Source organism: Zosterops lateralis (assembly GCF_965231275.1).
Source record: "Zosterops lateralis genome assembly, chromosome: 7".
Taxonomy (NCBI): domain Eukaryota; kingdom Metazoa; phylum Chordata; class Aves; order Passeriformes; family Zosteropidae; genus Zosterops; species Zosterops lateralis.
Genome location: NC_139767.1, coordinates 36,480,843 through 36,496,803, shown reverse-complemented (window position 1 = coordinate 36,496,803; position 15,961 = coordinate 36,480,843). Strand labels below are relative to the sequence as shown.

At 45.3% G+C, this 15,961-nt stretch overlaps 2 protein-coding genes across 5 annotated transcripts in view; one reads left to right on the top strand and one right to left on the bottom strand.

The window, feature by feature from the left end:
* The first annotated feature begins 98 nt into the window (after nt 1-98).
* ORC4 (origin recognition complex subunit 4) lies at nt 99-12,194 on the top strand. Its single transcript, XM_083865038.1, has 14 exons — nt 99-308; nt 1,380-1,448; nt 2,143-2,219; nt 3,463-3,553; nt 4,828-4,903; nt 5,247-5,332; nt 6,413-6,461; nt 6,958-7,109; nt 8,323-8,496; nt 8,858-8,944; nt 10,416-10,524; nt 10,877-10,972; nt 11,057-11,124; nt 11,274-12,194. Exons 1-14 carry the CDS (start codon nt 240-242, stop codon nt 11,460-11,462), a joined length of 1,392 nt encoding a protein of 463 aa, XP_083721164.1. The 5' UTR covers nt 99-239; the 3' UTR covers nt 11,463-12,194.
* The window catches only part of ACVR2A (activin A receptor type 2A), a 51,571-nt gene continuing 47,762 nt past the window's right edge, over nt 12,153-15,961 (bottom strand). For all 4 annotated transcript variants that reach the window (XM_083865035.1, XM_083865037.1, XM_083865036.1 and 1 more), the window contains one exon: nt 12,153-15,278. In XM_083865035.1, the coding sequence (XP_083721161.1) occupies nt 15,084-15,278 (195 nt within the window). In that variant the 3' untranslated portion in view covers nt 12,153-15,083. The remainder of the gene's footprint in view (nt 15,279-15,961) is intronic.

The following is a 15,961-nucleotide window of genomic DNA, read 5'->3' as shown; positions in this document are numbered from 1 at the left end:
GGGAGGGGAAGGGAAAGGGGAGGGGAAGGGAAAGGGGAGGGAGGGGAGTGCGCGGTGACGTCAGTGAGGGGGGCGGTGCGCGCGGGGGCCGCTGGGAGCGCGCGGGTCCCGCCCTCAGGTGAGGGAGGAGCGGGCGGGAAAAGGCGCCGGGAGGGCGGCGGAGGGCAGGTGCGGGAGAAGGGAGAGAGGGCGGAGGGAAGGATCCAGCCCCGCCGACGGGACGTGCCCAGCAGCGGAAGATGCGCCCTCCTCCCCGCCCTTCATCTGCTCGGGCTCCGGCGTCGCTGAGGGAGCTGCGGGTGCAGCCGGTGAGGAGGGTGATGGGTACCGGGGGTTCGGTTTGTAAGGGGATGGATGGGTGCTGGGGAGGGGGCTCGGGTGGTCTCCGGGCCGTGCCGGGGTGATGTTGAAGCACTGAGAGGGCTGAGGGTAGCGGGCGAGCTGCGGTGTCCGCCCGCAGGTGATGGAGGTGAGGCGGGAAAACGCCGTGAGGGGAGGCGGAGGGGGGGCGGACACCCCCAGGACCCTTCAAGCCCCCTAAGACGCCCTCCATGTCCTCATGGGTCTTCTCAAGACCCTCCCCAAACCCGCCCTCTGTGTTCCCCCAGCCCCGAAAAATCAGCCTCCTCGCACCCCACCTCGCCCATTCCCACAGCCCTTCCCTAAGTCCCACAATGGACACTCCTCCCTCTCCCTATTCCTTTTTAGAGCATTTCCCGACCCTCGTAAATTCCTCCATCAGGACCACCCCCAAACCCTTTGGGATGGTCGGAACCAACCCAAAATCCCCCTCACGACCTGTAATTCCCCCTAATTCCCTTAGACCCTCTTGAATCCCCCTCAGAACCCACTCAAACCTCTCAATCCCATCATAATCCCCCCCAATCCCTTCGAGTTTCCCTCCAAACCCCCTCTGGCTCTACCCCCAACTCCTCAGAGACCCCCAATCCCCTTAGGACCCTTTCAGAGCCAGTTTATCCACAGAGATGCTGTGGTTATTGTTATAAAATGCACATTCTAAACAAGGATGGCCAGTTATTCCTGGTCATTTTAAAATAAAAACTTAATTGTTGTGTCTTAATGTGTTCCCATGTGCTTGTATATTATTCCAGCTACAAAAACATCAGGATGTTATTTTAAACTCTCCAAAGCATCCTAAAGCCAAGTGCTGTGTGTAAAAATGGGTTTAATTTTATCAGAAATAAATTTAAAGTGTTTTCAGTGCTTTGGCTCTTTTTCACTAGGAAGCTGGACTGCTGCATCTTTATTAGTTAAGAACAGATATTCATTATAATCCTTAAAAATGACCAACATCTAAGTATGAAATTGTTTGGAAGGCAAAGCTATTTAATAAAACAATCACTTTCTCTTCCTCCAAGATGAAATCTGCAATGAGCAAACGGAGGCTGAGGGAGAGCAGTGAGGAAAGCCCTGAGTGCATTTCCCAGGTCAGTAACATCTTCATTCATTACTTTGTTTTCAGGTTATGGAACTTTTCCCCCCTCTACCATTCCTGTCATTGTATTTTTTTTTTTCCCTAGACCAGTTACAAGGATTTGGATACAATTATTAGGGCTGTAAATTACTTTTGTATCTGTATTTCTTCCAGCTTCTCACCTGTTCCTTGTTTCAAGTAAAAAACTTACAAGGTGGTCTTGTGCTTTTGCAACTGTTTGTGGCAAAAGATTTGCATAAATCTATTCTTATCCATTTAGTTTTTTTTTTTTTTTAAATCTTCCAGTTTGGTGAATCAGACCCCAGGTGACTTTTTTAGCTGCCAAATTGGTTTTATAGTTTGCTTGGCCTTTTTTAAACCTTTATTCTCCTGTTTTCCCAAAGTTGCTGATTAAAAGCTGCAATGCATCTTGCAATGAATTACCCCTGGCTCAGTGATTTCTTATATTTTAATCTCTTCTAATTGCTTTTTCCTCCTTTATATAAAATTTATACAACATTTTGCCTCCTGCAACTTTGTTCTTACTTTCAAGACCCCTCTGTCATTGATGACAGTAAAGATTTATGCATTAGAGAATATTTATAAGCACAAAAAGTGCTAAATTTACTGTTATTTTATTGCTGGAGTTACAATATTGATAAATTCTGGTGTTTGAACATTTCTCCTGTGCTCTGTCACATCTTTAGGTGCAGAAAATCCTCCGGGAGAGATTCTGTCACTCTTGTGCTGCTGGGAAACTGTTTGGGCTGAAGCAGCAGTACAGGTGGGTCAGCAAGCTCTGGGATTTTTAATTTAATTGCTGTAAAATTATCTGGTGAAGTCAGAATTTTCTGCTTCTCCGTTTTACTGAATGATAAAGGCCCAAATGACTTCCAGCCTGGTGCTCCTAAAATTATTTGCCTCAGATTCTGAGAGCTTTGTCAGGCTCTGAGTTTTAGATTTCTTATCTTCTCATTCATGGAGCACTTTGCTTTTTGAGACTGAAAGATACTTTCAGTGCATGTTCTAAGGCTTTGTGTAATGGCCTGGCAAAACAAGAAGTTAAATTCTCTTGCTGTGAGACTTTATTTTTCCTTCAGGTTTTCTCCTGTTTGTTGATGCACTCTGTTAAAAGTAAATCTTAAAATTTCTGTGCCAACATCATGTTTGTTGAAGTAAAGACCCATATTTAAACCTACTTCTGGACCATGCAGATGTGGAAGAGGGGATCAATAAAACTGATCATTTTACAGATGCAGGTCAAATTCTGCAGATAACAAACATGTATTTAAACAACTTGTTTTAAACATTTAATTTTTCCAAGACTGACTTTATGTAAGTGGAATCACCTGATTTGAGCACAAGTTTTCATTACAAGAGGGACAAAACCATTTATTAACACATTGTACTGTACATGCAGCACATTGTACTGTACATGCAGAACTCACACAGTCATTTTATTGCTCTTGTGCGGAAATGTATTTCTATTATATCAATTTTACAAAACAAGCTTTCCCTGTTTATCCTGGAATTCTGAAAAGCAGTTTCCAGGCTGTGATGTGCCACTGGCAGTTAATTGGAGGGAATTCCTGGAGAGAAAACACAGGGAACTCCAAAACTCTGGTTTTTTCCTTCCCAAGATGTATCAGAGCTCCAAGAACTCCTCCTTGGGAATTGGAGGTGTCAGTGCTTTGCTTTAAATGTGGTTGGAGGTGATGAGTCTGCAGGTAATTTAGAGTGGTGGCACAGCAAGCAATCTGTTTCTTAAAGGAAGAAATAATTATTGAAGTCTGTCCTTTCCTGCTTTATGAGCTTTATGAATTAGTGATACTCTCAACTTCTGCATGTTTTAATATTTTAAAGTATTTTAAGAGCTGTGATCACCGAGCCCTTTGTGTTCCATTTTGCATGTCCTGAGCGTCGGCTCTTGAAGCAGAATGAGTTTCATCCTTTGAATTTGCCCTGTTTTTGGGGAATGTTTTCAGCTGGGAGCTTTTCATTCCCAGCCTGTTCCTGTTTCCCCACAGCCACTTGCTGGAGCTGCTGAGGAGAACCACCGTGCACGGGGAGAGCAACTCCGCCCTCATCATCGGGCCCAGGGGATCCGGGAAATCTGCGGTAGGAGCAGCTCTGGGGGGCTCCAGCAGAGCCTCACTGCACCCTGGCAGCTCTGCAGATACAGCTACAGCCCTGCCTGCTTTTACTGACAGAATTCCTAATGCTTTGCATGGAAATTCAAAACATTCCGGGGCTTTCTGTGGGCTCGTTCTGTTCAGGGACAGCAGGGAGAAATCTGTGCCTAACACTTATCTTTGCAATTTAAGCCACGTTCTGATTACTCTTTAATTAACCTGGCTATGGACCCTCACTCTAAAAATGATGAAAGCTCTAAAAAAAAAGCTCCCAAAAGCTCTAAACCTCTGAGGGGATGAATTTCTGCACCCAGGGAATGGTCAGGAATGTTGTCACCTCCCATGGAGCAGGTTATTGTTTGGTGGTTATGGTTTATAAATGTAGGGTTTGTATTTTTAGGGAATTCCCCTCAGCCTGAGGCACATGAAGGGATGACCTCTAACTGAAGTGTTTAGTGCTTCAACATTATTCAAACACTCAAGTCTTTAAATGTTGTGATGAAAATTTGTGGTCCTTTCAGACAGAATATAAGTTAGCAAAATCATCTATGCAGAATGAATTATTTCATTTTTAGATCTCAAGTGAAAAGTGCTGGAGTAAAGAAAATCATGTGTGTGTGCATTTATATATTTGTATTTGCACATAGGTGGGAGCTACAAATCCTCCTCTGAAGAAGCCAAAGCAAATAGTAGCTTTTTATTTTTTAAATTGAACATTTCCACTACTTATAGACATTTTAATACAAGTTCCTTTTGGCTTTTACTAGTAACAAGTTCTTGCTGGACAGCAAATTTGGGAGTTTTATGAGCAGCAGTTGGTGTAATCGTGTGCAGTTTTAATTTTGTCTTCCAGAAGAAAAGAGTAAGCAGAGTTTCTTTTAAGATTTAAAGAAGAAAGTTTCTTTCTACAGAAGCCATGAAGCTGAATATGGCACCAAGTCAAGAGCCAAATTCTCTCACATCTCAAATTCATAAAGCTTTTTGATTAAGGCAAAAGCCCCAGATATTACCCCCAAAATAAGTGACTGAAATACCAGAGTTATTTTCCTTTCCCTCCCAGTTCTGCAGAATGAACAAATGTAATTCATGCTGGTGAATGCAAAGTTGTCATTTCAGTATTTTAGTCTGGAAATGACTCAAACATGTTCCCTAATGAACACCTCACACAGTTTCCTATCCTGTAATATCTGTAATCACACTTTCCTTGCTGTTAAAAATTAATCTTCTCACAGAAATTCTGTATTTTTTTTTCTTTCCTAGTTATTAAATCATGTCTTAAAGGACCTCAGAGAGATGAATCAAGTGAGAGAGAACCTCTTGGAAGTCCATCTGAATGGCAAGTAAAACATCATTGATCCAGGACTCTGTTATATTCAGTTCTGTATTTTGTATTTACTGAGTCAAATTTCTGCTTCCAGCAGTTTAGTCCATCCTAAATTATGGCCATGTTTGTCTGTGAGCTCCAAAGTGCCTCTCTTTGCATTTCTTTTTGTGGAGGGAATTTCTGTGCTCTTAGTGACAGAATTCAGTGCCTTGTCAGGTACAGAAAACTCCTTTCCAGTCTAATTTATCAACAGGTAAAACTTTGTCAGGCCGGAAAGGGAGAGAAGCTGCTGGGTCAGTTCCTGGTGGGAATGAAGGACAAATCCCAGTTCTCATGGAGAATCCTTTCCTTTCAGGGCTCCTGCAGACAAATGACAAAGTGGCCCTGAAGGAGATCACCAGGCAGCTGCAGCTGGAAAATGTGGTTGGGGACAAAGTTTTTGTGAGTAACTTCACTTTATCCTCAAAAACCCTTTTCTGGGACCTGGGGCTGGGACTGGATGGGCTGGGAGTGCCAGGAGTCCACACAGGTTCCACCTGAATTCAGTTTCCCTTTGCTGATTGAGCAATACTCCTGCATTCTTTTTGTTTTTTAAAAATCCATCAACTTGTGCCTCACAGGTGGAGAAAAGGAAAGTCTCTCCAACAAGCCCCTTAAGGAAACAAACTTGAGTATTCCAAAGAAACTTTGTTCAGAGGGGTGGGGAAATTTGGAAATGTTGGTTTTAACATTTCAAAACAAAAGATTAGCAAGTCAACCAACCAAAAATCAGGATCTTGGATGTATTATCAACCTTTTTTGGTCTATCCAAAAAGGAAGTGTATCCAGGCTTCCTAGAGCTCTCATTTTCCATAGAAATTATTAAAACCTTTGCTGCTAATTCCCTTTTCCCACAGATAAACTGATTTACATCAGTACTGATGACAGTCCTAAAGAGAGTGACCAAAGTCCTCAAAAATAAATTTCCCTCATTTTCTGTAACTCACATGCAGAGGTTAAATTGGCTTTTCTGCCCCCTTTGGTGGGGTTTGTGCTCTTCAGTTCCTCATTTCTCATCTCAACCTGGGGGGCTGCAGTGGAGCAGGATGGGCACAGCCTTTCAGAGTTTGTTTCACGAGTGTTTGATGCTTCCATCTGTTCAATAAAATTCCCAATTAAACCCTCCATCCTGCTCCTTCTCAGAGGAACACGTTAGGTGGCACTTTTTCCATGTGTGTGCCTGGAAAATGAGGATCCAACATTTATTTCAGGAAGGAGAGAAGCTGCTTGTGGATTTAGCTGATTGCAGACATTCTCCTGATCATTCAGGAGATCTGAGGCAGTTTGGGGATTTCAGGCTGGGGATTTCAGGAAAAAAAGTGGAAAAACATAGAGTTCTCTGTCATTTTTCTTGTCCTGAGGTGTTTATACACCATGAAGGACCATTGTTGAAAGAATGATTTTGGAAGGAAATTGGCTCCATTGCATGTCTGAATTTGCTGAATTTAAAACATTCTCAAACTCCTTTTATTCTCTCCCTAGGGCAGTTTTGCTGAAAATCTTGCCTTCCTCCTGGAAGCCCTGAGGAGAGGTAAATAAACCCCCTGTTCTGAAACTCTGGGTCACTTGGCTGAAAAGTGCAGTTTTTTCTTCTGCTTTACAAATGAAATGAAGAATCTTCATTCCCAGGGATGTGTCAGGGCTACAAAATAATATTTAAAACTAGTTAATAATGATTATTATACCTGATGTAACTGTAAAGGCTTACATGTGATCTCAACTCTGAAGGATGGATTCTTTTATCCACATTGATGATTAATTACTCAATTAATTAATACTATTAAAAATACTATTTTTAAAATAAAATTGGCCAAGTGTGTCTTCCTTGTAGCCAGAAATGCTGCTTGGCAGAGCACTACGAAACCTTCCCAATTTTTCCATGGATTGTCCTTTTTGCTGTTGTAGCTGTAGGAAAGGAGGTGAAAAGCTGACAGAAAACCTGTGTAATTTTAACCCCATAATTAAAGAAAGCTGTAAGTGGAAGTCTAATTCTGAATTTCCCTGTTAACTCTCCAAATTTCTCTCAGGAAACAGAACCAGCAGCTGCCCAATCCTGTTTGTCCTGGATGAATTTGATTTGTTTGTCCACCACAAGAACCAGACCCTGCTCTACAACCTCTTTGACATCTCCCAGTCTGCACAGACCCCAGTGACAGTCATTGGCCTCACCTGCAGGCAGGTAAGAAAAGGTTTTAGCTGCTTTAAAGTGACTTTTGTCTTAGTTAGAATAACTTCTCCTTCCCTAGAACTTTAATTTCCTAAAAGACTTTTCTCAATTATCCATTTTTCTAACTTTTAAATTGAGAAGCAAACTGAAGTGCTGAGAGCAAACTGAAGATGCCCAAAGGCTTCAGTTTGGCTGCTGAAGGAGCAAACCAACATTTCTAAAGACACAAATTCAACTTTGGACTGTGGGTCACTCTCTGGAGAGACTCCTAAACCTCTTGGTTGGCAGTTAGTAAAGACAGATTTGTAGTAACTCTGTTTAAATCTCTTTTTTAAGTAACCACTTTGCTAGAAAATGGTTTTAGGATCTCTGTCCAATTTCCTGTGATTTTCCAATGACATTATCTTGAACTGTGGGCAGGTTGTGAAATAATTCCTGGAGAACACCATGGAAACTTGATAAAACTGATGCTGTTTTATGAAGATTGTTGGGTTGTGACAGGAAGAATAATTCAAATCTCTGATTAAAGCCTGATCTGGGTTTGACTGGGATTAGGTGACACCCAGCTGGCCAAATTTATGAAAGTTAACAGAGAAGTTAATTGATTTAATAAATTACAATCTTTCCTTTTGCATCATCACTGTCCTGAGCCTGGTGTGCTCCTCACCCATTATTTACAACCCTTTATCCCCTGTTTTGAATGTAATTAAAGAAATCTCTCCAGAGCTGACAGCTGCTGTTCAGCTGCTGTTTCTGAGGTGTTTTTTGGTTTGTTTTTTTTTTTTTTTTTTTGGTATTTTGGGATTTTGAAGCTGTATCCTGTCAGCTGCCCAGCCCTGCTGTGACCACACAACAACTTTGTCCTGAGAGGCTGCAAGGTTTGATTCAGCCTTTAAGTAGCCGAAATATTTCCATAATCTGTGGAGAAATTCTCTGCTGGGTTTCCTAGCAACAAATGATCCTGTGTGATGTGGAGCACCACGTGGGCTGCTGCCATTGCAAGGCACATCAATTAAAATAATCAGCAAAGGGCTTGTTAGAACATTTAACTTATGTTACAACATTTGAAGCCTGAGGATTCAATAATTCTTTCTCTTTTTTTTCAGCATACTTTACTTCAGTGATTTTTCTGTGCTGTAGTAAAGAAAACACCAAATTCATCTGCTTTTTTAATTACTGTTTTTCCTCTTTTTTTTTTTTTCTTTTTCTTTTTTTTTCCATCAAGGATATCCTGGAGCTGTTGGAGAAGAGAGTCAAGTCAAGGTTCTCCCACAGACAGATCTATTTGATGAATTCCTTTGATTTTAAAGAATACCTGAAGATATTTAAGGCACAGCTTTCTCTTCCTGATGAATTTCCTGATGAGGCTTTTGCACAAAAATGGAATAACAATGTTCAGGTATTTAAAGCATTTTCTAGTTGATTTTAGGAAAAAATCTAAAGTGAGAACAGTGTAAAACTAGTTTACTTTATACACATAATCCTGTCCCAGTAAAAGTGTAAAGCTTTTACCTAAGATTGGCCTTTCCTTTCACTGCCTGAGTGTGACATGGAGTAAATTAAATTATTATAGAAAATCTTTGCTGATTGAAGTTTGGAGGCAAAATTGTCACAGGAAGTTGAGTTTGGACATGAAAATTGTCAAGTGAAAGGTGATCTCTTTAAAAAAAATTATTTACCTGTTATTTTTCCAGGTGAGTGTGAAATGATGAGAAGTGAGTATGAGATGGTTAAAATATTTATTTTTATTGTTCCTGCAGCATCTGTCAGAGGATAAAGCTGTGCAGGACGTGCTGCAGAAACTCTTCCAGCACACCAAGGACCTGCGCTCGCTGCATCTGCTCCTGGTAGGTATTTGTGAACCTCCTCCTGCTTTGTGCACTGATCAATGAGCAGATTTTTGTGGTTTTCAGGCCATTTAGCTGAGCTTTGCCAAAAACATCATTTATTAAACTTCTGCCAGTGCTGGCTCCTCGTGGGTTTGTGTCAGGGAGTGGGGGGAACTCATCCTGGGAGGATGGACTCTTCACTTTCTCCAGGCCTTTCCATTTATGAAACAAAACTGTAGGTGAAACTCTTGGAAATTATTTTTTCCTTCCTGAGGTTCTTTTTGCTTCCTGATGAATCCTGAACTCTGCTCCTATTCAAACCTATTTTTTCTGTTTGAACATCCTCCCATCACCTCACAGGAGCTGCAGCTCTCTCTTGGAGGGGCTTTTTTTAAATTCTGATTTTGAACACAGCTCATCTGAATGCACTGACACTTTTTACAGAGGATAAACAACACTTATTTAACCATCCTAAAATATCCCTGTGCTGGTGTCAGTGTGAAAAGCCCCCTGAGTGTCCCTGTCCCTCAGCTTTGGTGGTGTTTTGCTCATTGGAGTTACAAGATTCCAGGTTATTCCTGGTGCAGGGAACCCCAGTCTGTGCCTGTGGCTGCAGTGGGGGCCAGGAAAGGAGCTGAGGGCACCAAGAGCCTCCCTGAGAGCAGCTCAGAACTCAGCCTCAGCTTGTGGTGAGTAATTCCTTTGGAAAGAGGCCTTTTCTGGCCTCAACTTCCCAATAAAAGCACAAAATACAGATCCTGGAGGAATGAGTGAGGAGTTCCTGGACAAACTGTGGAGAAGAAAAGGTTCTGGAGAGACCTTGGAGCCCTTAGAGGGCCTGAAGGGGCTCCAGGAGAGCTGGAGAGGGACTGGGGACCAAGGGCTGCAGGGACAGGACACAGGGAATGGCTTCCCACTGCCAGAGGGCAGGGCTGGATGGGAGATTGGGAATGGGAATTCCTGCCTGGGCTGCAATTCCCAGATTTGCTGGGGCTGCCCCTGGATCGCTGGAATGTCCCAGGCCAGGTTGGACAGGGCTTGGAGCAGCCTGGGACAGTGGGGATGTCCCTGGGGACAAAAGCAGGTGCAGAAGAGCTGGAAGTCATTCCTGCAGCAGCCTCTGAGCTGCTGATCCACTGCCATGGATAGAAACAGCTTCAGGAGGATTTATCTCCTGCAATCAGGAGGCTTGAAAGTTCTAAGCCTGGAAAACTTTCGTGGCAAAATGAAATTTAAGTGCCAGCTGTTTGCAAGGCTTTCAGGATGAATCTGCTGCATGTTCAGGGTGTATCCATTGGTGTTCCAGCAGGTGACTGCAGGGAATTGTGCTCCAGTGCAGCAACAGTGCAGTGTCAGGGTGGGTTAACCCTGTCCCTGCCTGTTGCAGATGCTGGGGCTGTGTCAGAGTGGGTTAACCCTGTCCCTGCCTGTTGCAGATGCTGGCTGTCAGTGCAGTGTCAGGAATTAACCCTGTCCCTGCCTGTTGCAGATGCTGGCTGTCAGTGCAGTGACCGTGCACCATCCCCTGCTGACGGCTGCAGACCTGCAGGAGGCCCACAGGCAGCAGAGCTCCGACTCCAGGGCAAACATTGTCCATGGTAAGGCTCAGATCCCTCCTGGGATTGTGCTGGTGGAGGGAGTGTTTGGTCCCTGTGTGTGCCCTGAAGCTCACACACCCCTGTGCTCTGGGTACAGCAGTGCCAGCTTAGATACCTCCTGTTCCTGTTTTTGGGTGGGAACAGCCCATTCCTGAACGTTTCTGCTTCACACACACAGCAAACAAATGTTTTCTTAGCAATCCTCTCCAATTCTGGGATTTCTTTACATAACAAAGATGCAGAACACCAATGAGTGAGGCCTAGAGCATATGAAAACAGGGATAAGCAAAGTGGGTGAAATGCCTGTGTTTCTGTGAAGGGAAATCCTCAGGATTGTTGTCCTTCCCTGCAGGTTTGTCTGTGCTGGAGATCTGCCTCATCATAGCCATGAAACACCTGAATGAGGTCTATGACGGAGAACCGTTCAACTTCCAGATGGTTTACAATGGTGAGAGCAGTGCCTGAGCTTTACACACCCTGCCCCACTCCCTGCCTTCCAACTGCCCCTTTTCTTCTCCTCCCACTGCTCCAGAATTCCAGAAGTTCATCCAGAGGAAGGCACATTCCATGTACAACTTTGAGAAGCCCGTTGTCATGAAGGTCAGTCTGAAACGCTTTCTTTTTTCTTTAATTATAAAATATTGAGGTTGTAGTTGTAGAGCACAGATTGGGGCGGTCAGACACAGCTCTGGCAGGGAGTGTGGGGTGTTTTGGGGCAGGAATGGCAGGAATGTTCCCCTTTATCCCAGGCCTTTGAGCACCTGCTGCAGCTGGAGCTGGTGCAGCCGCTGGAGCGGCCGTCGGCGCGGGCGCAGCGCGAGTTCCTGCTGATGAAGCTGCTGCTGGACAGCAGCCAGATCATGGAGGCCCTGCAGCTCTACCCCAACTGCCCCACGGATGTCAAACAGTGGGCAGCCTCCTCCCTCAGCTGGCTCTGAGCTCCAGTACCCCAGGAGGGTTCACCCCAGGAATGTTGACTCACCCCAAGGTGCTCAGATCAGTGTTTTCAGGAGCAGCTTTTCTTTGCTGATCCATTTGGGATTTTCTAGGGAGAAGGGTGCTGCTGTTCCCTCACTCACACCCCCAGGGGTGTTAGTGCCAGCTCCTGCCCCTCACACAGTTCCCACCTGGAGAAATCCCAGCTCTGGATGCTCCCTGTGGCTGAGGGCTCTGGCTCCTGGTTCCCTTCTACAGCTCCATCAGGGCAAAGCTCACTTTTCCATCTGCACTTTTCCATCTCAAATCTGACTTGACACAGAAACTTCACCCAATTAAATCTTTAATTACGACCGAATTTACTTCATTAAATGTTTCATCCAACAAGCTGCAAGGGCTATTTTGTGGCAAGCACAATAGCCAATTCCTTTCCACACCCAATTTTTTGTAGCAAAACTCAAGAGTGTTTGGCTTAAGAGCTGCTCTAGGACCAGCTCCCTGAATTTAAAATAAAGTTTTCAAAGAATCATTTGCAAGTCAGAGTAGTCACATTTTTTTATTTTCCCGCTGGGGAAGAGGGCAGAGTATACATTTGTATTTGTACAATATTTAACAATCACTTTATTGAGGGCAGGGGGGGATTGGTTGGGTTGGTTTTTTTTTTGGCACTTGCACAAAAGCAGCAAGTGCCCTTTGACAGTAGTACAACAACCTGTGCCCAAAACACTGACAAATACAAAGAGGAAAGTTAAAGTAATCGCTCACCAAACTCGAGAGGTAACGAGGAGGAGATGGACTGAACAAAACCAAAGTGTGGGGAGAAAGCAAAGCAGTCCTGCTGGTTGAGTATCTGAGGTAACAGATGTTCCATCAAGGATGCTACTGGGGGCCTGAACCCAGGGGGTGTGCTGCAGCTTCTGTGTTCTGTACCAAGTGTTCCTGATCAACAGAAATGCCTTGGACAAGGTTAAAAACGCTGGACAGGAGGAGAGGGGTGACCTGACTGATTGATTGTGTGATGCTGATGGGAGCAGGAACAGTCTCAGCACTGGTTACAGGTGAGGTTTGAGAACTCCAGCCCTGTGGGTCCTGGGAGTTGGGAATAACCCAGGAAGGGGAGCACGGGCTCAACCCCCTCCAGCAGCTCTGAGCACTGGGACAGGAACTTCTCACCCTCTCACACATTAAAATCACACCTGGGGAGGCCAGGCAGGGACCGAGGGCGCTGCTCCAACACTGCCACAACCCTCCCTGGCACCACATCCTGGATCCTGCCCCTGCTGCTCCCACAGCTCAACTCAGTGACTGCTCTGCAGTGAGCCAGGATCCATTCCCAGGGCCCTGGGGCACAGCTGGAGCTCAGCAGCTCAGGGAGAGCCTTCTGAGCCATTTAACAGCTTTGGGAAGGAGCAGCCTTTCCTCAGGGTCGCTACATGATGCTGGGAAATCCCAGGGAGCTGGGAGTGGAGCAGGGATATCCCAAAGGCAGGAGCCAGCCCCGAGCCTGCAGAGCTCCATGGGAAGGGTCACACACAGGACTGGGAGCTTCAATTTCCACATCAGATTCCCACAGCACAGAATGGAACCAGCCCACGGCTCTGTCTTAGCCAGGGAAGGGCCAAAAGCCTCGAGGTGTCTGGGGAGAAGATGGGATTGGGATTTGTTCAGAACTCTCCAGTCCTGTCCTGCTCTTTGTGAAGTTTAATCAAAAAGTGGAGCAGAAACAAAAGCCAAAGAGAAGTGTCCAGCCCAGAGGACCCCACAAACTGGATTTCTTTCTCTTTTCCAACGGCCCCTTGGAGCAGGATCCTGGGGCACAGCCCCGGGTGTAACATCAGCCCTTCCTCCCTCCCTGCCCAGAGCTGGCTCTGCTTTATCCTCACAGCCCCCTGTTCCCAGGGATGAAGTTCCCAGGTCCAGGTTCCAGCCCTCGGAGCTCCCTCCTGCTGCTTTCCAGAGCCCCTGGCTGTGGACACAGGGAGACAAGGACACACAGCACAGCCTGGGCCGCTGCCGGCTCTGTGCTCCAGGGGGTTACAACGTTTATTTGCCTTGGAATTTGGTGTGAAGGACCCAATCAATGCACTGGGACAGGATTTGGGAGAAGCACTACCAGTCACTAATTCCAGCATAAGGCTTGACATCCTGAACTCCAGTGCTGGAGTTGTGAAGCCATTTCCACGTTTTTCCTGGGGGTTTTTTTGTGAGTCTGTGCTCTGGACACTGAAATTCCTTTCGTTACCTCGGAATGGTCGTTGCACACTGTGAGCAGAACTGGGTTATCCCTGAACTTTGTAACGTTTAGGATGTGGAATCTGTGGCTAGAAGTTGGTGTGTGGCTCACAGGCAGTGAGCTGCACTCCCCCCCGATGGCACCGAGCTTTGAGGGGAGGGGAAACTGCAAATCTCCAAGCAGAGGGTGAGGAATTGGGGGCACTGAGCTTTCCTGAGGTGATCCTGAAACAGTGACACAGCCCCCACTGCCTGGCGGGACAGGGAACACGCGGCGACCTCGGCACAAACATAAATAGGAAAAAAAGACTCTTTTTCAAAAAGAAAAAAAAAAAAAAAAAGAAACAACAAGAAGAATTCAGAGCTTTCCAGTGTCACAGCTCAGAGAAAATTAAAAAAAAAAAAAAAAAAAAAAAAAAAAAAAAAAAAAAGAAAGTCATGCTTAAGGTTTCAAATATTCCTCAGACACAGCAAACCTAAATAGTATTCAGTTAAATAAATGGATGAGATACTCTGGGAAACGGAGGGAAAAGCTTTCAACTAAAAGAGGAAGGAAAATTTTCTTTCAATAAACAGCACTTTTTTCTCTTTTTTTTTTATACACAACAAGCGAGTACAAGAAAAGGCTAAAAACACGGCTCTAGGAATGGCCACTTCCTGGGGGCATGAAGCTTTCCCCTTCTTAAATAACACAGGGAGTTGGGAATACATCATTTACAAAACACGGAGCGGTTTATTATTCCAATTAGTGTTGTCAATCATAATTTAGCGAGGTGGAACTGAGGTATACCTGGTTGAGGGAGGTTAAGTAATACTTGGAAGCCTCTTTGCTCTATCCCATTGATTACTCTTGTTTCTGTACACGGAACAGCAGCACACGGAACATTCACAAGCTGTGTCGTAGTCGCATTACAATAGTCATTTTATAAACAACAACAAATGCAATAAAAACAAGTTACCCTTTTTTTTTTTTTTGTCGTTTTTAAATCTGAAATGAAATGTTTTTTTTTTTTTTTTGATTTAAAAAAAATAACAGTAGTTCATTTAAAGGAATTAGTCTCTTCTGACAGGGATTAAGAAATCGGATGTCAGTGTTTAAAACGCTCATTAGCCCGTTCAGGTCCGGATTCTTCATCGTAAGTTCCTTTATCAGCACGTGAGGGGTTCTCAGTCACGTCCTTCAGGTGTAAGCAGGGAATGCAGAAAGTCTCATGGATCCACGTTGGGAAGGAGGAGGAGGGGGAAAACAAAGATTGGACACCTGTTGGTGATGTTCCAGAGAGACTTACCGTCTGTCCTTGCCACCCGGAACAGCAGTGACGCCAGCAGTCCGTGCGCTGTAGCAGCTCCAGTGAAGAGTCCTGTGGTCACTTCCATGACCAGTGCAACTATCATAGACTGGATTCTTTGGGAGGAAAGTCAACGTTTGTCACCATTGTGACCACAGTCACGATGTCCTCTGTCGTTATAATGTTAGTGAGTTTTTGCATCTGGATGATCCTCTCCTCCACGCAGCCCGCGGACAGGCGCGCCTCGGCGTCGTGATCCCAGCACTCCTCGATGGTCTCGCACAGCATCGCCATTCCCTGGGGGACAGCAGGAAAACATCACACACCCACTAATGCAGGGCAGGGGAGCGCAGGGACCTCACCCCTGAGCACTCACAGCTCTGGTGATTACCCTACAGCCTCGCCCCTGATGGGTATAGCCAATAAAGGTAAGTGGGATAAAGGTTAGCTGGTGAAAGGAATCACCACAGAGGATCATGAACAAGAGCATTGGGAAGAAGGAGGATCCTGGGGGGAAAATCCCTGCTGTGGGGTCAGTCTGGGGCTGCAGTCAGAGCCTTTTGTTGGAATCTGCAGTCACAGTCTGGCTGGGTAAAAGCTGCAGTCACAGTCCCACACCAATCCCTGCAGCCACAGCCTGAACACCAACCCCTAAAGTCCCAGTCTGCACACCAATCCCTGCAGTCAGAGTTTATCAGGCAATACCCAGCAGTCAGAGGCTGCAGGGGAAACCCACAGCAGGAGCTGCTGCAGCCACAGTCAGGGAAAGGTTGGAGTCAGGATGGCTGAGCTGTAAAAGGGAATAAACCAGGACCTTTCTCATGCTGGGATAAACAAGCAGTCTGTGTCCTGGCTCGTTTCTACCCTCTATAACAAGGGGGCAGCTGCACAACCCCCTACAAAGGCTGCAGGGGATCCCCAGATCCCAAATGGCATTTTAAGGGACACCTGGCAAATGGGAACCTTTGTGTCCCACAGGA

Coding starts and splice junctions, on each gene's coding strand:
- ORC4 (XM_083865038.1), top strand. CDS start 240: ATGCGCCCTCCTCCCCGCCCTTCATCTGCTCGGGCTCCGGCGTCGCTG. Junction 7,110..8,322: donor TTGGCCTCACCTGCAGGCAG/GTAAGAAAAGGT, acceptor TTTTCCATCAAG/GATATCCTGGAGCTGTTGGA. Junction 8,497..8,857: donor AATGGAATAACAATGTTCAG/GTATTTAAAGCA, acceptor TTGTTCCTGCAG/CATCTGTCAGAGGATAAAGC.